This window comes from Furipterus horrens, unplaced genomic scaffold (assembly GCF_987537825.1).
Source record: "Furipterus horrens unplaced genomic scaffold, mFurHor1.1.pri manual_scaffold_7, whole genome shotgun sequence".
Lineage (NCBI taxonomy): Eukaryota > Metazoa > Chordata > Mammalia > Chiroptera > Furipteridae > Furipterus > Furipterus horrens.
Window position 1 is genome coordinate 144,414,890 of NW_028327177.1, and position 20,275 is coordinate 144,435,164.

Sequence of the window (20,275 nt, forward strand, 5' to 3'; positions counted from 1 at the left end):
GGACAAGACAGTGACCTCAGCTGCCTGATGGGGGACAAGAGCCAGCAGATGTGAGGCCGCAGTCACTCATTGGAGCTTCCTCTTCAAACCAAGGGTCATGGCTGCCTGGCACTGACAGGTGGCTGGGAGGGCTGTGTGACACCCAGCCCCCTGTGCAAGGGGATCGAGACTGTGTGAACTGTGCAAGCAAGGCTGAAACACAAATACTTGTTTATGACTCAGCTTTGAGAGCTGCACGCCATTTTCACAACACAGATCAGCCCAGTTGGGTGAAGGAGGTTCTTACAAGGGCAGGGGTGACAGCAGGTGGGCTGGGGGGACATCTCGGAGGCTGGCAGCCACACTAGGAATGTGGTTTGTTGCTGAAGGGGAGGGAAAGGAAACGGACCTCTCCTTACTGAGGCTGAATTGATCAGCCTTCTAGGAGAGTTCTAGGGTCAGTCCTGGTGGGGGGTGGAGGTGACCAACCCCTGGCAGTCTGTGGGTTCCCCTCCCCACTGTATTTCAGTCCCAGCCCCTGTGCCAGCATTGCACCAGGACTCTGTCCCTCTTTCATGGCCCATGCCAGCAGTCACAGAATAGTGAAAGTTCATGGTCTTCTCTCTGTTAGGGATGGGCAGCTAGAAGGAAAGAAAACCCAAGACACACCGCTTTTAAATTTTTTAAAGATGTAAAGAGAGATAGATACATCCACTGGTTGCCTGTCACACGGCCCCCACCAGGTACCTGGCCCGCAACCCAGGCATGTGCCCTGTACTGGGAATTGAATTGGCAACCATTTGGTTCATAGGCCGGCTACTCAATCCACTGAGACACACCAGCCAGGGCCCAAAACAGTTCTGAGCAGTGGGAAAAACGTCTGGATAGGTGTATGGCATCAAATGGAGAGCACTTTGAAGGTGACCGAAGGTTAAATATGTAAGAATAAATACACAACCTTTTATAAAATACATCTTGGTGTTTTTTTACCACCCCACCCCCCATATACTGCTCCCTGGGTGGTGGCCTAATCAGATTGACTCTGGACTCAGGCCTTTGCAGAAGCTGAGTCTCTGTGGCTGGGAGCACGAGCTCTCTGAGGCCCTCCTGGAACGCTCTGCTTTCAGTGATGGGGGGAGTAAGGCGAGTGGGAGTCAAAGTTGTATGGAGACAACACGTTTCAGAGCAGGAGGCCAAACCACCAGGGAGGAGGTTGGTGTAGGCATCTCCATAGCATTTAAGGAACTGTTTGTCTATCTTACCTCTTGTTATGAAAGTAGAGGATTTGTTTAACCAGTTACTTCTTTACAAATGACACTCTTGGGGAGAGTCAAGGGCCAGTATACTTATCTGAAGTGCCCTCAGGGCTGGAGTGTAAAGTATGTGGAGGCTGCGTTTGCCCTATGGCTATCAAGGTGCTAATGACTTACCCTCCCTGCAAACATAGGGCTTCTCCTCTGAGTGTGTCCTCTGGTGTGAGATGAGATGTGACTTCTGTGCAAAGCCTCGCTCACACTCCCTGCAAACATAGGGCTTCTCCCCTGAGTGTGTCCTCTGGTGTGAGATGAGAACTGACTTACGTGCAAAGCCTCGCTCACACTCCCTGCAAACATAGGGCTTCTCCCCTGAGTGTGTCCTCTGGTGTGAGATGAGATCCGACTTCCGTGCAAAGCCTCGCTCACACTCCCTGCAAACATAGGGCTGCTCCCCTGAGTGTGTCCTGTGGTGTGAGATGAGATGTGACTTCCGTGCAAAGCCTCGCTCACACTCCCTGCAAACATAGGGCTTCTCCCCTGAGTGTGTCCTCTGGTGTGAGATGAGATCCGACTTCTGTGCAAAGCCTCGCTCACACTCCCTGCAAACATAGGGCTTCTCCCCTGAGTGTGTCCTCTGGTGTCTGATGAGAGCTGACTTATGTGCAAAGCCTCGCTCACACTCCCTGCAAACATAGGGCTTCTCCCCTGAGTGTGTCCTGTGGTGTGAGATGAGATCCGACTTCCGTGCAAAGCCTCGCTCACACTCCCTGCAAACATAGGGCTTCTCCCCTGAGTGTGTCCTGTGGTGTGAGATGAGATGTGACTTCCGTGCAAAGCCTCGCTCACACTCCCTGCAAACATAGGGCTTCTCCCCTGAGTGTATCTTCTGGTGTCTGCTGAGCTGTAACCTGTCATTGAAGCCTTGCCCACACCCTCCATATTTGATTGTTACAATTCTTGACGCTCCTACTTCCATGAATAATTTCTCTGTGTCCTCTGGATTCGCCTTCTGGCCTGTGCTGAGCTCTTCCTCCATCATCCCCTCATGCTCACTCAAGCTTCCCATTTGTTTATCGGGAGGTTTCAACAAGGCCCCTGAAACCCTCCTCTGCCTGATCCTTTTAAGCAAAGGTTTGGACCTTTCTTTGGCCACTCGACCTTCCCCTGTGTCCTTCCAACTGTGTGTAATGGCATGGTGCTGCTGCTGCTGCTGACTCTGCTCCGCTGGGCAGCAGTCCTCTGACGGAAGGTGTTTTCTCGCAGATGTTCCCGGGAGAATCTGAGAGGGGTGACTGCGTTTCACATGTTGGCTGAGGAATTTCTCACTGGAGAAGGCGAGAGAGCAGGAGGGACATGGGTGGACCTCTGGCTTTGGTTCTGCTGAAAGAGAAGGTTTTGGTCAGCAGTGACATGGACAAGGCTGCCTCAGCTGCACACTTGGTCTCCTGAGAAGACCTGTCTCGCCAAGCATTCTTATAGTGTTGACAACGCAAGCTCTGTCCCCCACACTGTTCCTATTTTTCTTTTTATTTGTATGCACTGCAATGTTTTCAGAAAGCAGAAAGCCCGTATCATGGGTCGTGCCTGCACATAGGCCAGACTAGGGACTTTCAAGTAGCGTCAGAGGCTGTTCCACTCCCTGTGTGGATGGAACTGCAGTGACCTTTTCCATATACGTGTATCTTCTAAGTAAGTCATAGTAAAGAGAGAAACCACAGGCCCCACCTAGCAATTGCTTCTTTCAGTTCTCTGAAATTATAAAATAAAAACATGTCCTTCCTCAGCCTCACACCAAGTACTCACACTTTATTTCATTCAGTGTTAGCCCATTTCAAATACACTAGGAAGTCCTGTTTTAAAATAGTTATCCAACCACAGTTCCAACACACCCGACTCCCATACCCCTGCAGCCCATCCGCATCTTCTCTCACTTGTAAATGAAGTCATCACTGTGGGATTCCACTGAAGTTGATTTTCCAAAATTTAACAAAGCCTAATTTTAGAACAGAGTCACGCCCTGGCCTCTGCAGGGCTTTCCGGCCATCACTCTCTCATGCTCACGCTGCAGCTGAAAACAGCACAGTTGTCCCATCTTGCCAAGGAACATCCAAGTGGCTCAGCTTGGATCATGGACCCTGTGTTTACAGCTGCTGGACCTGTATCTGATTTGTATTGTTACCCTCCATGTTGAGGTCGAGACCGAGTGTCCCTCAGACAGCTCAAACCCCGCCTCTCCTTCTCTGCACTAGCTGCCCCTCTACCTGGGACCCTTTGCCCACAGGTATTGTTCTAAGTGTTCTCCATGCAAAGGACCCTCCCTGAGCACCAGCCACACTGCACCCTCCGTTCGCAGTGATCCCCAGGTACTTGGTTGTGGATTCCTTTTCCCTAAAGCACTAATCGTTGTGTGATATTGTGCACATGCAAGCATCCGTCCCTGAGTTTCCCTCCTTCGCCCGTCAGCTGCTCAAGAGCAGCGATTCTCATCTTTATGCTAATCGGTATCTCGAGTTCCCAGAACTCTGTGTGGCACAGAGTAAGAACTCACAGGACAACTACCTGAAATAATGAATAAGTGCATATTAACATACACATTTCATCTAGAAATACAGAGGAAAGTAAGAAGAAACCGCTATAAAAAGGTTAGAAAAATCTGCCTTGGTGAGACAGTTGGTTAATGTTTAAAAACTTTTTTTTGCTCTGTCCATGGTGGTTCAGTTGGTTGGGTGTTGTCCCACAAATTTAAAGGTCACGGGTTTGATCGCTGGTCAGGGCTCATGGATGGGTTGAGTGTTTAGTCCCCAGTCAGGTCAGGGTGCGTACAAGAGTCAATGAGAGACGTTTTTCTCACACATCGATGTTTCTCTCTCTCTCTCTCTCTCTCTCTCTCTCTCTCTCTCTCTCTCTCTCTCTCTCTCTCTCTCTCTCTCTCTCTCTCTCCCCCCCTTCCCTTCTCTCTAAAAATAATTAAAATCTTCTTTAAAACTTGGGTTTTTGGCCTCTAAGCCTTTCAGCACTATATGCTGTTGTGTATTTAGTGCATGAAGCATTTTAAAAATAGGAACAGAAAGAAAATAAAAATTGTTCCTAGGAGTCAAATGCATATGAAATGACTCCTTGATTTCTGAAGCATCTGACTTGAAATTGTACTGACTTTAGAGTGGAGTTGGACTGTGAACATTTCTATGAGAGTTCTCTCTTTTACTTCTGTCTTGAAGGAGAACAGCGGTGCCCACCTCTCTTGGCCGCGAGCTCTGTCTTCCACTTGCTGCCCCACTTGATGACCAGCTCCTGGCCGTACTCATCCCCGTACCAGACCAGCAGTTCACAGCCTGGCCTGACGACCTGGCAGGTTCGGTAGAAAATCTGCCTGTGATACTGAAAGGCCACCAGGTTCTGTTCTTCATCATCCCGGGCACAGTTCACATACCTGGGATTGAGGGAGAGGAAGGGAAAGAAAAACACACCAGTGAGTTCCCGCTACCTGTCACATCCACGTCCAGCTCCTCACTGATGCTTAAGACCCTCGGGCTTTGATGTCACCCACTCCCCCTAGTGCTCCCGGGGAGCCTTCTGTTCAACATCTGAGCCTCTGTCAGATGTCATATGAATATCTGTCTCCAAGTCCTGCTCACGGGGCTCATCTTGCCTAAGACCATTTCCCAAAGCCCAGTTCCAGACTTAAGATCCACCCCTATTGGCCATGAAACGCAGCTCCCTCTAGCTTCTCTAAACGCTAAGTCGAGTTCTGTTTCACACCAGAGAACCTGGTGCTTGATCTAGACTCTGCTTCTAGATTATCTCACATCATTCAATACTCATCCCAAGTCTATCTTCTCTTGAGAGGTCTTTCTCCAATCATTGCATACTTTTCTTAGGGTAAAATTAACTTGTCTCCCCCAAGGTTCCCATAGAAACCTGGAGGCCTCTCTGTCTCAGCAAGATAACAGAGCAATGATAGTTGACTCACATTCTCTTTTCCCTGATTAAAAAAAAAAAAAAAAAAGAGCCGCTCGTGCAAGGGGCTCATGACCACTCATCTGCAGGCCTGAGAATGCAGCTCTAGTTAGAGGTGATGCTGGGCTGCTTTGCTGGGCTGTCCTTGGTTTAGCCTATCCTGGCACTGTGCACTTCTGTAAAGTTAGGAAAAGTGTACTCATATACTTCTAAAAGCAATGATTTAATGTCTGTCTGCAGTAAGTCCTTCATAAGGACACGGGTTGTGTGATCTCTTTAAGTAATAAATAACTTGGTCTAAACTGGAACCATAGAAAGTGCTTAATTAATGTTAGATGAAGTAAAGCATAATCCAGTATTCCAGTACATCTAGGCTCTTCAAGGTTTCTTTTCCCCATTGTCCAAAGTTTGTCTAGCATACATCTTTATATTTTGAGGATGTACACTGTATTTTTATCTCCTTTTTTCCTAAATGTCTCCTGATACGAAAGAATCCCATGTGGAGAACAAAAGAAACAGGATTGAGGGAGGCCACCAAGGGGGCAGGATGACAGGGAAAGCCTGTGGCAGATGAGAGTCCTCTCGGGCACCCAGAAATTGATCGACCGTACCTCATCCAGTTGGCCCAGGATTCGTCCTTCCCATCCACATACTCATAGCAGTTTCTGCCTTTGGTGATCTGCGTTTCAGGAGAAGAAGTTAAAGGCTTTTTTTGGTGGGGAGGTAACAGAAGAATTATTTCACTATACTGTCATCGAAGCTCTTTCAGCTCACACGGGGATTCAACCGCCAATTGCGACCACAGGATATTTTTCTTACTCATTAGGATATTTTTCTTACTCATCATGTACACATATGAGTCTGTCCCATCAGAGCAGGAGCCTATAAGGGAGGAGCCAGTGCCTTGTGTGTGTACCACTTTGCTCCCAGTTACCCTCTGGTCCTTTTGTTTTTAAAGAAATTATTTATTTTTAGAGAGAGGGGAAGGGAGGGAGAAAGAGGAGAGAAACATCCACGTGTGGTTACCCCTCACGTGTTGACTGGGAATCGAACCGGCGACACTTTGGTTCGCAGGCCGGCACTCAGTCCACTGAGTCACAACAGCCAGGGGTACCTTCTGATCCTTAAACAGGAGGAGCTTCCTGTTCATGCAAAGCCCATTCAGTACACAGAGCTAACCATATTATTTATCCCCATCCATGTCTAGCATGTAGAAGGTGACGTCCCACCAGGCCTCAGGAAGGATGTTGGAAGCCAGAGGGCAGGGTAGGAGGCAAACACTTCTCTCACCAGCCAGGAGTATCCGCTGTTGGCAGCCTCTTCATCGTCTGTGATGCGACCCTCATAAGGGCCAAAGTGCAGACCCACAGGTAGATCAGAAGCCTCGTTCCACACTCCAAGCCCAGCCTCAGGGATGCCTGATGTTGCAATTCTCAGCCCAGGGGGCAGAGTGAGGGCTGAGCGGTCGGGATGCCCCTTGTCCACTGCATGATCTTTTACAAATGTAGGGGACCCGTGCACATCACAGCTGTCAGTGAAGAACTTCTGACACTTCTCACAATCTGGAGGCGAGAGGAACAGGGGTTAGGGGTTTCTGAATACAGAGAGCTTCAAAGGGAGCGCAGGCCCTCACCTCACTGAGGCTCCATCCTGCTCTCCTGGACAGTGGAGGAAGGGAATGATTTGGGGACCAAGTGGCTAGATGAAATTATGTAGCAAGACATAATGTGCCCCTTTGTGAGGGCCACTTACAGAGGAAGTCATCATCCTGGGGCTCGCTGACCTCTCGGTACACATGGCCCTTTCTTTCTCGTAGGCTGTACATCTTCACGTCAACCTCCTTTCTCTTGGGGTCTGAGTTTGAGGAAGAAGAGCAGGCGAGCTGGGTTGGTGGGGTCTGGAGTGTCAGTCTCTGTTTTGTCAGAAAGCACACACTCTCCTCCCCTGAAAGCATCACCCGTCCTTCCTACGTACTCTGGTATTTCCCTCCATTCACTACTGGTTCAGAGAGACTAAGAGTCCACAGTGACCAGAGATGGAGGATTCAATGTCAGTTTCTAGATCGTCCCATGACCAGGTGTAACTTCCTAACCTTCACTCGGTTATAAAATATTGATTGAGGGCACATTACGTGTCAGCATTAAGCAAAGGCCTGAGCATACGACACCAAGGATGTACGGTCGGGTCGCTATTATCACAGGTGGGTTTATTGGAAAACTCACACATGTCAATAGTTTTAAATTTAATGTAATGCTTTCAAACAACATATGAATGATGTGTCCTTATCTTGACTTTACACATCAGCATTCAGGAGCTAAGAGAACTTATAAGATCAGCCCAAAGCTCCAGTGCTGACTTCATTGTCAGCTTTGTCCAGCTTAAACCCAGGACTATCCCAAGTGCGCCCCACACACCTAGGCCATGCTTATCATCCATTCCAGAGGACTTAGAGGAGCTGTAGCGTCCAAGTGATTCTATCTTACCCAGTTTTCGTCTAGAGTGCTCTCCAGAGGTCCTTGCTTGTCCAGGAGGGGCCACGGGTTTCTGGGCGTGCTCTGAGCCACTCGCAGTCAGCAAAGTAGCCATTGTGGACAAGTCCTTCAAACTAGATTCACTGCTCAATGGTGGTCTGGAGATTGCCTTCAATGTGAGAGTCACATATTAAAAGATAAGATGCATTTATTTAATTTTAAGGGCTTTGATATATTTCCACATGTATGAATCTAAGTAACACTTCAACAGCCCCTGGAAATACCGGAGGAGTGTGGATATCAGAGGGAGAAGAAAGGGCCTGTATGGATACTGAACTCAAGACGAAACTGATGCCTTAGGCTCTTTTATTTCAGGTTTCTCTATGATAGTGAGAGTAAGGGGCATTGGGAAGAGAGTAAAAAAATAGTTGGCAGAAACATGTCTAGACACTAGTGAAAATGATGCTCAAATTTTCAAATTGCTATATTTTGGGGAGTACATCTGTAATTAATTAGATTAGCTGGTTCCCGTTCCCACCAATTTTGTTTGAATAAGGTTGTACCACTAGCTAGTTCTCTTCATCTTCTGGATCTATAACACACTCATTGTTAACGTCATGGCAAAGATGAAATACAACAACGTTCACCAAAGTGTTGTGTGAGCTGTGTAACAGAGTCTGAATGTGAAATCATGGTCCTCCTATCAACTTACCCCTCAGCTATCTCCATATTGAAATCTAACAGAAATTATCTTCAGCGTTTGCGGATCCGTGGTAGTTTAATTTGTAATTGTGAAATCATTCATTCAGCAAAAGTTCAGGGGCTCTCAGGGTCCCTGGGACTCCTGAGAAGAATCAGGTATGGACCGGCCTCCTCTCAGTGCAGAGGTAGGCAGGCTGAGCCCATGAGTCCGAACAGGATGAGAGTGGCCAGGTTAGTGCTCAGAGGAAGAAGCTGTTACTTCTTCCTACACAGATGGGCATTTGAAGTCAGTTCAAGGGGACAAGTGTCTGTCAAATAATGAGTAAACTGTGTGACGTCCTTAAGCCATCGTATTACTTGTTGTTTTACAATTATCCAACCTGAAGCTCCTCATGGTTGGGGGACAGGGGGTGCTCTGGTTCCAGGGAGCCTATATCCTCCTTCACCTGGGACCATCCGCTGTGCAAACCGCCTATACATCAGTATGCTTCCCTCCGTCAGAGGGTCTCAGCGCACCTTTCACTTCAGCGCAGAAGAAAAGGAGTGCGTTGGAAACCATTAGTTGGACGTATGATGTAACAGTATATGGCTAAGAGAGTGTAAACTTGGTACCACTGGGAAAGTTTCAGTGTAAGAGGTGTGGAGTAGGAGCTGTGGGTCAGATTGCACCACTGCCGATACTGTGATCTCAGGCATCTAATGAAGCATTTCTACATCTCTGAAACTCTGCATTTTCCTACTCTTACCTGCATTGTATCCATGGGAAAGAGTTTCTTGTCAACAGGATCTGGGAAATACTCACCTTTGGGTGTTTACTGTGTCCCCCTCTGAAGGCCACCGAAGGTTTGACTAAAAGATGAGGAGAAATCAGTGCTTTGGTTGGCAAATGTTTCCAAAATCTGGAGATGCTCATTAGGTGCACAGAATTTGGAACCAGAGAGCAGTCCAAGGGCGATCCAAGGACTGCTGGGAATGTTTTCTGAGCTATCGTTAAGGCCCGTGTTGCTACAGGGGGGCACCAACTAATATTCTTAAGAAGTTGTAAAAAACTAGACAAAGTGTCATCTGTGCTTAATGCTACCTTTACAAATTAGCTATTATATTTATTAAAAAGTAAACTGGCCTTTCACGGCAGAAATAAAAGAAAGGCCATGTAACTGTGCAGGAACTCCATTTACACAACACGACCCGTTCCCCTTTCTGTTGTCTTCACCCCGACAGCCTAAGGGCCCCACGGCCGCCTCGCCTCCTTCCTGTCTAATGCTCCACGTTTCACACTCTGGCCGTCCACCCGCTCCCTCAATCATCAGATCCTGGTCAGCAGCGACCAGTCCGGGGATGGAGCCTCAGGTCTGTTGACCTCAGAAACGGACTTTCCATCAAGGCAAAGGTAACATGTTGCCTTCAGCTGTTTCAAGCTCAGACCCCTGAAAGCAGACCCTCCCTGCCCACGATGGGCTCAAGGAAACTAGACCGGCCGAGTCGGTGGCCGACACCAGAGGCCGATGCAAAGCTGAGCTGCTCCCTACCCCGGCCCAGGACCCAACTCCCTTCATCGCGGGGATCAGGAATCTTCCCGCGTGTGCCCCGCGCGGGCCGTCGGCACTGGGGTCTCACGGCCCTGCCCACCCGGCCGACCTGCCTCCTCTCTTGTGATGGCCACTCTTCTGAATCGGTCGTTTCTTATCCGCTTTTACATCTTTATGCAGTCCCCGCTTACTCACGCATGTACACATACATGTAATCAACCCCACATTCGGAGAGTTCCCACGAACGCGCCGGCCGCACAAAGCGCCGTTCTGCGCCCCGCTGGCCGCTGACGCTCGTCAGCTCCTGAGACGCAGCCGCGGCCCCGGCGCTCACCTGGCTGCCGGGGGGTCCACTCCTCGTCGGAATCCTCGCTGTCCTGCGCCCGGGGCCCGGCGGTCCGCCTGCGGTGGCACATGAAGGCTGGCCGCGGCGCTCGGAGACCTGGGGAGGAGCAAGATGTCCGGGTGAAAGCAGCAGCCCGAGGGGGACCAAGCACCGCAGAGCCAGTGCGACCCGCTCCCACGGGGCGGGGAGGGGGGGTCCGGAACGAGGCGCCGCGGTCCCCGGCCCGGGGTGCGTGTGTGCGCGCGTGTGCGCAGTCCGCCCGCGTCGGCGTCTGCCTGGACGTTACCGAGGCCGACGAGCACTTCGTAGTTGCTCTTCACGTTCCGGTAGCGGCGCTTCTCCCAGTCCCCCATCGCCGCCCAGTCTTCCCGGGAGAAGTAGACGGAAATGTCCCTGAAGGCGTCTCCGGCCTGCGGAAACGGGATCGCTCAGGGCTCGTCGCGGCGACCGAGAACGGCAGCCGGCCTCCCCTCTACCCCCGCCCTGGGTGCAGGGGGCGCGCCGGGTCCCTCCCGGCCGTGCCCGGGGCGCCGAGACAGCGGGGTCCGCACGGGCGCAGGCGGGGCCTCCCCAGGCCAGCGGCCGCGGAGCTCTGGGGCCCCCGCCCCCCGCCGACGCCGGAGCTCACCTTTGGCTTGCGCCCGGTTCTCCCCGCTTCTCCCTCAGGGCACCCCCGCGGCCCGGCGTCGGCGTTCATGGTCTCCCAGCCCCGAGGCCCAGGCGCCTGTGGAAGGAGAAGGTGCCGAGCGGGCTGAACGCCTTTCCCGCTGTTGGCGGGGCGTCCGGACAGGGAAGACGTGGGGACCCAAGGGGACGAGGGGATGGGTGGGGCGCAGGCCGGGCGGTCACGGCGATGCGCCCGCGGGGGGTGCACTGCGCCCGCGAACCCCCGACCCGCGCGGCCGCCTCAGCAGAAGCGCCGGCTCCCGAGCGCCCGCGCGCGGCGGCCCCGACGGCGACAGGTTCTGGGGAAACCCGCGCGTGACGCAGGCGCGGTCTGCAGCGGACGGGAGTGTCTGAGGCGCCGGGCCTCGGGGTCCCTCAGGATAAGCTCGGGGGCCTCTCAGGCCGAGGGCATTTCCAGCGCCCGGGGGGAGAGGCTCCGAGACCGCTGAGGCTGAGGAGAGTCTGGTCAGCCATTGCGGCCTTTCGGTTCCCCAACATTGCGTTCCCCGGCCGACGGCACTTCGGGTGTCAGGGTTTGGGGCCATTCGGTCTTTCCGGGCCAGCTGTATCAGGCTGCCCCGAGCCGAGGGGAGTTGGGGTTCTCAGGGCGTTTTGGGGTGTAAGCCTTGAGGGATTGTTTGGGCGAGACTTGGGGCCCTCCGCGTTGCCCGCCGTGGGCCCCTGGAGGCTGAAGGGATTTGGAGCCTGTCAGGTGAGAGCACCGGGGCTCTTAGGCTGGACTTGGAAGGTCTCGGGCTAAGGGTTTCGCACGGCAAGGTCCCCCGTCCTCCTGTCAGTCTCCCGGACCCCCTTCCGCGCCGCCCACCCTGGCCGTGGTCTCCGAGTTGCAGCGCGCTTCCCGCCCTCAGGAGGTCTGAGGCGGTGACAGCGAGGTTCCAGGTAATATAGTGGCGTGGGCGCGAGCGGCCAATCAGTGCCGAGATCGCAGCGCCCTGCCCGCCAATGGGTGGTGAGAAGATGAAAGGGCGGGGCAGGGGGGGTGGAGCGTGACCGTCGGCGGAAGACCCGCCCCACTCCCCGGGGATTGGCTGCTCAGTGTCTGTCATGCGGCCTTCATCGAGGACCGCAGCGCGGCGGTTTCCGGTTTCTGTGGTGCGGGGTGTACCAGAGGTTGCGGATGGACCCGCCCCACAAGAGCTGGGGCCCGGAGCCCGGCAGCTGTTTAGCGTGGGCGTGGCCTTCTTGCCGCCTGGTGACAAAGCGGCCTCGTTCCACCAGGCTGTAGTGGGTAACCTGAACTTTCGTGAAGTGTAGAATATGGTCGGGGGCGATTAGATAATTCCAGCAAGCAGGATGAATGGCCAATACGCTCAGAGGACTGTGGCTGGCTCAGACCATCAGCCCTGAGCAGTGCAAGCACCTTCCTTTTATTGGATTTTGCAGATATGCTCATTAACAGGGAGGGTCCAGGAATGAGCTCACAGGCACATTCCAGGAATGATTACAATGTACTTGAAACTTACAACAGAGGAAGCTTAAAAGGTTAACTGAAAAGAATGCTTCCTGACAAACAAGTCTATATAGCATTCATAGACAGGAAAACAGAAATCCAATCACTTACTCTTTTAAGGCTAAGGAACAGATGCACTGTTCCTTAAACACTAACAGAAAGCAATCAAGGTTAAACACCATTTGTACTTAGTTTTGTTTGCTTTCCTTATCAACATCAGGGAAGATGGAGTACTCAGCAAGATTCTAAGTCACAGGATGTCTTTAAGATCCTGAGGCCTGAGCAGTCAGAGACTGTTGTCACCAGCGAGTCCAGCTCACTGCTCGGATCATTAAACACCTGGACCGAGAGGTATGTAAACATACCTCAAATCAGAAGTCTTAATTTCCAGCATCACTTTCGTCTAGGCCCTTCTGTGCTCTTGGTTGTCAAACCCACCTTCGGCAGGACCCGCATAACCCAGTGAGGACTCAGGCAAGGCTGCATGGCTCTCCAGGGAAACGGCAAATCAGTGAATTCGGACCACCTGGTTTGTAGGCACAAAATAAGTTGCAGAGGGGTCAGAGATTCGCACACAACACACGTAGCGGTAAGCATCCTGGAAAAAGCACGGGGAAGCAACGCAGGTCTACAGAGTCTTCAGAAACGGGAAGACAAGATAGAAGCAAACTGAAAACAAAGCAACCGAAAACCCGAAACAACCTACAAGTATTTTGCATAAAAAACAAGGCATGCACTTTAAGGATCTAAGGCCCTGAGTCCACAGATCAGGGTCAGTTTAGCTGCCACCGGCTTTCAAGGGATAACGTGAGCAGAGGGTCTCTGGCCCTTGCCTGGTTCTGAGCACAGAAATATAAGTTGATTCGCGTGGATTGCAAATAAGCCAACTAACTGTAATTACTACTGTGAAATTGCGTAAAGGGAAACGTCAGTACAGTGGAGTCGGCGGGTCTGGTCACTGGGGTCTTCTCAGGTCGCACCACCTGAGGTCAACGGCAGGAAAAAGTGGCAGTCACGGGACCCAACACGGCGATGTACCGGAAAACTGACTCCCCAGGCACTCAGCCAGTGAGAAACCACCATCACCCAGAATTATTCTTTTCTCCAATGAACTTTTCTTCAAAATGACCCCTCCTGACCGGCTGGTCCCACACCATGCGTTTGCATCAAGGTGGGCTGGGAAGAGAGCAAATCTGTTTCAGCAGCATCCTGACTCTGCAGTCACCACCGAGATTTGCACACGTGTGATGTCTGTGCCTCCTATTGGGAAGTAGGTGACATGCCTAGGTCTTTGTCCTTCTGAGGCCACCCAACCCTGGGACAGATGTTTCACCTCCCCACCCCCCAGGCACACAGCCGAGGTGCCTGGGGAAGGAAGGCAGCTGTCCTCCACTGGGCAGCGACTTAGGGCCTTGGGTCTGAATGGCTGGAACCTCACCCACCTGGCCCTTACTGCAGAGCTTCACCTCCCTTCTGTTTAGTGTCTCTTCCTGCTTCAACCCAGGAAGTTCCTGGGGTGCTGGTAGCGTGAAGCTCTTCATTTTTGCTCATTTCGGTTTAGTTGTAAAAGAAGTCCAGTCGAGCCACGACCCCACCGTAGACTAAGCCAAACAAGTTGCTTTAGTTTTCTTTATTTGGCTGTATTTGAGACCATTGTTCAATAAACACATGGGTGTTACTCTGTGTCAGACAGTGCATGTAGCCACCACTCCCAACCACAGGAGGCTCTTGTTCCTAACCCCTTTCCTGTCTGTCAGCAGCGCTTGGCCTTATCATGGCACCTGTGACCTAGGAATCTGTGTTTCCTTAGTGACTCTTGACAGCAGCCTCCTTTCATGGGCTTATGGGCCACTGGAATGCCTTTGTTTCTGAAACGTCTTCAGTCTTGGGAGATGTTGCTTGTGCATTTCGAAATTGTATTTGCCGTTCGTCTTCTAAAACCATCAGATTTTTTGCAACTCTGTCCTTATTTTCCTCTGTGAACAAGAATAATACCCTGTTAATGGATTTCCTGCAATGCGCCTCTGATCCCATTGCTCCTGAATCGTGGGCCCTGCCAATTTGCATGTGACACATGTGCTTTACTGGGCACAAAGCGTATTCCAGAGAGCAAGGGGCACCGGAGATCCAGGACAGCGGCCAATTTGGTGCGGGTCTCGACATCCAGACCGGTTCGGCTGCATGGTGGTGTGTGACACAGAAGCAGCTCGGGCCCCTGCTCCTTTTTTTCTGGGTGGACAGAGGGTGCCACCCCTCTATCGCTCTCCAGGGCATGACTGTTCAGTTTCTGCAGCCATATTATTTAAATTCTGTCCCACTCTTTCCACCATGGGGAATTTAACTGGCTTTCCCCTGTGGGGTTCATGTGAGTGAATTAGTTGGTATGGGTATCAGTTTCTGTGGCTTCTGTAAGAAATCAGCCTAAATCAGGTTACTCAAGCAACAGAAACCGATCACCCGTGGCTCTGGCCTAGGAGGGTGGGCCGGGTCTCCCGAGTCAACGCCACTTTCTCCACAGGGTGCTTCCCTCCGAGGCTCCAGAGAGCATCCATTTCTTGCTTTTTCCAGACTCGTGGCCTGTGGACCTCATTTCCACTTCACATCTTCCCTGACCCTGACCCTCCTACCTCTCCTTTCCTAGGAGAGACCGTATTGAGACCGATTGGCAGGTAACACTGTAAGTTTAAGATGTGCGATGTGACAATCTGATAGTCGAACGTGCAGGAAAGATCCCGCGTCCTTCACCTCCCAGTTACCGGTTTTCTGTGGTGACAGCATTTAATATCTACTGTTACAGTGATCTTCCAGTATGTACATGGTGTTGTCACCATGCAGCAGTCACTCATCAGTAAGTGGCAGTTTGTACCTGGGACAGACCTCTGCCCTCCCCTCCCCTGGCCCCACAGCCACTATTCCTTTCTCTGTCCCTATGAGGCTGTGTTCTCAGCTTCCACATGTAAGTTCGATCAAGCCTACATGTCTTCCTCCAGCTTATCTCAGCACAACTCCCTCATGGTCCCTCCACACTGCTGCAAGCGGCATGATTCTGTCCTTATTTGCGGCTGCACAGTGTCCATCACACACGCAGAGACAGCTCACGTTCTAATGTGTCCATTGCTCACACACAGCCCATGCCCTCGGCATCTAGCTAGTGTGGATCGTGTTGCAGCAAAGGTGGGGGTGCAGATGCATCTCAGAGGGCGAGACCTGCCTCCCTATCCTAAGGAGCCCCATCATGATACCAGGATAATAGGGGGTAACCTTTCATCTTAAAGAGAAAGCGGAACACAGTTTGTTTTCTGTTTTAAAGCACCATACTTTGAATTTCTAGCAACGGAGTCTATGAAGAGCACCATGGCAGGAGGAACTGCACACTGGTGGTGCTGCAGGCAACACAAGTCCAAAGCAGGAGGTGAGGCAGAGCTGGCTGGCCTCAGATGGCACTGTTGGTGAATACCTTCCGCCACGCTTCCGGGATGCGTCCGCCCTCCTGGTCCCACCCCAAAGGACTTCCGGGTGACTTCTGCTTCCGGCATACCCGCCATCTTGTTCCCGCCCTAGAAGGTCTTCCGGGTGTTCGGCCTCACCCCGCTTCCGGGAGTCCTCTGCCACCCTGTCCCCGCCCCCGAAGAACTGCCGCGTCCTCTTCCATGTCCCCGTGGGACTTCGGGGTCCTCTGTCCTGCTCCCGAAGGTCTTACACATCCTCCGATAGGGTTCCGGCACCTCGTCCCCGCCCCTGGAGGACTTAGAAGCCGCTTCCGTGAAGTCTGACCTTCTGCCACACTTCCGCCCTCCTGGTACCACCCCAAAGGACTTCTGGGTGACTTCCGCTTCCGGCATACCCGCCATCTTGTTCCCGCCCTAGAAGGTCCCACGCAGCCGAGGCCCAACCCCCGAAGGTCTACACACCCTGTCCCGCTTCCGGTAGGCCCGCCATCTTGGTCCCACCCCCGAAGGTCTTCCGGGTGTTCCGCCACCCTGTCCCCGCCCCCGAAGAACCGCCGCGTCCTCTTCCCTCTCCCCGTGGGACTTCGGGGTCCTCTTTCCTGCTCCCGAAGGTCTTACACATCCTCTGCCACGCTTCCGATAGGCTTCTGGCACCTCGTCCCCGCCCCCGGAGGACTTAGAAGCCGCTTCCGGGAAGTCTGACCTTCCGCCACACTTCCGGAACACTTCCGCCCTCCTGGTCCCACCCCAAAGGACTTCCCGCCGTTCGGCCTCGCCCCGCTTCCGGTAGTCTTCCGCCACATTGTCTCCGCCCCCAAAGGGCTTCCTTGTCCTTGGCCCCGCCCCCGGAGGGCTTCCGTATCTTCGGCCTGTTCTCCCCTCGCCCCCCACCCCGCGAGATCGTTCTGCGCACGCGCGTGGGCCACATGGGCAGCGGACACTCGGCGGGGTGATAGTGGATTTTTCCTGTGGCGTGAAGCCCTCCGTGTAGCCCTCAATTCCAGTTTTTCTGCTCCGGTTAGTACCTGCCTTTGGGCGCTGCGCCGGCGTGGAGCATGGGGATGAGGACTCTTCGGCGGCCTGGTCGCAGGTCACCGCCTCCCAAAGTGCCAGGCAGCCCCGAGGCCCAGCCCACCTTTAAGAAATCTCGTCTGGGCGCGCCGGTCCTGCGGCCTTCGTCTGGTGTTCCGCTATTTGGGAAACGTGCTCTGGGGGCCGAGGTCGCCCCACGCCCCCACCCCCACCCCCCGCCTCCTTCCGCATGCAGGACCCCAGCCCTCCGGGGAGAAGCCTCTGCCCCTCTTCACGTGTCCGTCCTCCTGGACTCCGTGGTCGGGATACTGGCTTGGCTTTCGAGCGGCTGCGATTCTTTTTATTTTTTTAAGCTTCGGCCGTTTGTCTCTTGCCCGTGAGGCGTCTGACTCAGTGTTTTCTGCTGAAGCTTCCTGCTCCGCCTGGACGCCCCGTTCTTTCTCCTTCCCCAGTTCTTCCTCTTGCACCTGCAGGGTCTCATCCCTCTTTCTGCCTCTCCCATGTCCCATTTGGGCTCCTTTTCCGTGTTGGTTTTTTTCAAAAAAGGGCTTTTTCGATTTTCCCCTCCAGCCCGGTGCCTCGGTCTCCACCTGTGTCAAGTCGCGTGTGCGTCCCTCACCTGACCACCAGGCGGCGGTGTCGCAGCGGCTACAGAGCCTGCTGCGCTCAGTAGCTGCACTGCGGAGTCAGCCAAAGAAGGGGGTGGACGGAACGGGTTTAAGTCGTGGAAATGCTTTCTCAATTGTAACTTTCGTTTTAGTAAGGATCTTACTTTCTTTTGACAGGAGCTGTAACGTTCAGAAAACACGGTAAGTCACGCACACGTCCGTAAGCTATCGCCTGACAGAGGGTCTGGTACTCAGCTTACGGACCTGCGTGAGCAAACCGGAGTGGGAAGAAATGATCGGTTCCCTGCTACACACTGGACTCTGGGTGCCAGGATGTGTTTTATGCAGGAGTTACCTTCAGCGGACGGGAGTCATGGGTATATTTTTCCTTTGAGGTCTCGAAGATATGACTCCAGGACCACTCTATTTTCTCCAGGAGGTAAAATAGGAATTGCGTAATCTTGTCTCCAAAGTATTTTTAAGTGCTTGACGTTTTGGGGGGGTGGGGGGTGGGGGGGCGGAAATCAAGACACTTTTTTTATAGTTCATGCTCTCTTGTGTTCTGATGTAATTATGGTCACCAGGTTGATCGCGCGCAGCACGAGAGAACGAGAGAGGGACGCGAGGGTAGAGCCTGTCAGGGTTCCCGCTGACTCTCTTGGCCCAGTGGTGCAAGCACCCGGAAGGGAGTCTCGGTTTCTCACCGCTTGTGTTTTGCAGGTCGCTTGTACCAGGTTGAATACGCCATGGAGGCCATCGGACGTGCGGGCACCTGTCCGGGAACGTTAGCGAACGGCGGTGTCTGGCTTGCAGCAGAGCGACGCAACACCCACAAGCTGCTTGATGACGTTTTTTTTTCTCTGAAAAAATGTATAAGGTCAGTGAGTGAGTGAGCTCACTGGGGAGAGGGTTTCAATACCTCACGTGCTCACATACGTAGGATCTCACGTATTTCGGGAGGGCTGGCCCGTGTGCCGTAGTAAACTTGAAGTGAACGCTTGTTATTGTGCCTTTACTGGTGGACATTTTTGATTTGTACTTGAAACTTCCTTGAGGCTTAGGACGATGCGTTATTCTTTTGACGTGCAGGGCTAAGCCCTAGGTGGAGAAACTATTTTATACCGTTCGGAGTACAGGCATGGTAGGTGTGCAGGCCTGGGTTAAGTCTGTGTGACCTCGCGCCCGTTGCTTTCCTTCTCTGGGCTTCGGTGCCGCCTCGAGTGCTGGTGGCCGTTTAATGAACTAGAGTAAAACGAGTGAAATACACTAGCGCAGGGTCTGACACGTGGCAGGCTCCCCAAGTGTTCAGAATGGCTACTCGGGAATTCTGTGGAAGTGTCCCGAATCTTACCCCTGGAGGTCTGGGAACAGTTTAGATGAGCCCCGTCAGTTTCGCGTCGTTGGGCGTGCAGGACTCCTAGCTGGCGGGGCACTGGGTTTGCCTGTCAGAGACTTCCCCCCTGAGTGGGGGACGAGGCGGGTGCCGGTTCTAGGGCCTTTGGATGCGTGTCCAAGGAAGCGTCATCCCTCCAGAGTCACCGCCGGGCCACGGGCCGCTTGGCAGCTGGCAGGCTTGCAGAGGTGTAGTGACAGCAGGTGACAGAGGGTGTCAGCTCTAGGGGAGCCAGCGCAGCCCTCGGGGAATGGCAGCAAAGAAAGGAAAGGCGCCTTTCCTGGGAGCCTAGCCCCTGAGCCCCCTCCCTCGGCCCCAGCCAGCCAGGCCTTTGGAGGTGAGAATACCGATGACCCAGGAGTGGGGGTAGTTTTTCTTCCTCTCTGGCAAAACCTCTGTCTTGCTTCTGGACCCTCTCGGGACTTGCTTTAGCTTCCTAGTGCTCCTTCTCTCGCCCTGTTCGGCGTCGTGGTGCTAAATACACCTATCGAAGAACTGGAGGGGGCGCCATGTATCTTTCGTGTTAAATGATGTCAGGTTTGTCCTGCAAAGATAAACCTTCTGTAGTTTCTGTCTGTTCAGAAGTAAACCAGAGCATTGAAGCGAGCATGGTAAACTTATCATGGAACTCGGGACTTTGCAAACACTTCTTAAAGGCCCTCTCAGACACCTGCTCTGCTTACAGACACATGAATACATTTTTTTCCTCCAGGGACATGGCTTGCAGTGTGGCCGGCATAACTTCTGACGCTAACGTTCTGACCAGTGAACTGAGGCTCATGGCCCAAAGGTATGGTCAGAGAGGGTGTGACTGATGATCTCTAAGTTAGTTTGTTTGATATCTCTAAGGAGAACTCGTTTTTGCAAAGATGAGAGTCATTACAGATCTATTAATTGAAAATTGTTTTTTTTTTAACCCGAACTTCTAAAATGTTGTGGTAGTAAGATTGTTAGGATGTTGACATTCCCCTGCTCCCCTCTCAAATGACAGGTGACTGTTAATGTCCCCATGGAGCAGGTTTATGTCCAGAATATGTTTTGCTTAGATTTTTGTGTTTTAGAAAAAAATGATGACTATGCCAATGTTTTCATCCTAGGTATTTATTTACTAGTGTCGGGAGCCAATTCCTTCTGAGCAGTTGGTGACAGCGCTCTGTGATATCAAACAAGCGTACGCACAGTTTGGAGGTAGGAAATCTGGGGCATATTTATTCCAGAAATGGAAAACATTTTCTAAGTAATAATTTTTTTATGAGATGATAAAAAGAAATTGAAAAGTAAGTAAAAACATTGCACATTTCCGCTTTGTGGTTTCCGCGATATGTATTATCATATGTTTTATTAATAGACTATCGAGAGGCAAAAATAGCATTTTTAAATCTGGAAACCGATTGTTTTTTACCTAATAATTAAACT

The 20,275-nt window shown here is 52.3% G+C and overlaps 1 protein-coding gene and 1 long non-coding RNA gene across 2 annotated transcripts; one reads left to right on the forward strand and one right to left on the reverse strand.

Moving 5' to 3' along the window:
- Positions 1 to 282: 282 nt before the first annotated feature.
- On the reverse strand, positions 283 to 10,937 carry LOC150005553 (histone-lysine N-methyltransferase PRDM9-like). The gene is made up of 11 exons (XM_090284975.1): positions 10,869 to 10,937; positions 10,527 to 10,650; positions 10,229 to 10,336; positions 9,168 to 9,214; positions 7,676 to 7,832; positions 6,945 to 7,046; positions 6,483 to 6,754; positions 5,804 to 5,871; positions 4,472 to 4,665; positions 1,410 to 2,615; positions 283 to 362 (listed from the first exon to the last, which is right to left on the reverse strand). Exons 1-11 carry the CDS (start codon positions 10,935 to 10,937, stop codon positions 283 to 285), a joined length of 2,427 nt encoding a protein of 808 aa, XP_090141101.1.
- Positions 10,938 to 14,583: 3,646 nt separating this feature from the next.
- LOC150005554 (uncharacterized) lies at positions 14,584 to 16,566 on the forward strand. The gene is made up of 3 exons (XR_016512329.1): positions 14,584 to 15,054; positions 15,709 to 15,789; positions 16,470 to 16,566. It is a non-coding gene; the product is annotated as an uncharacterized LOC150005554 (long non-coding RNA).
- Positions 16,567 to 20,275: the final 3,709 nt, after the last annotated feature.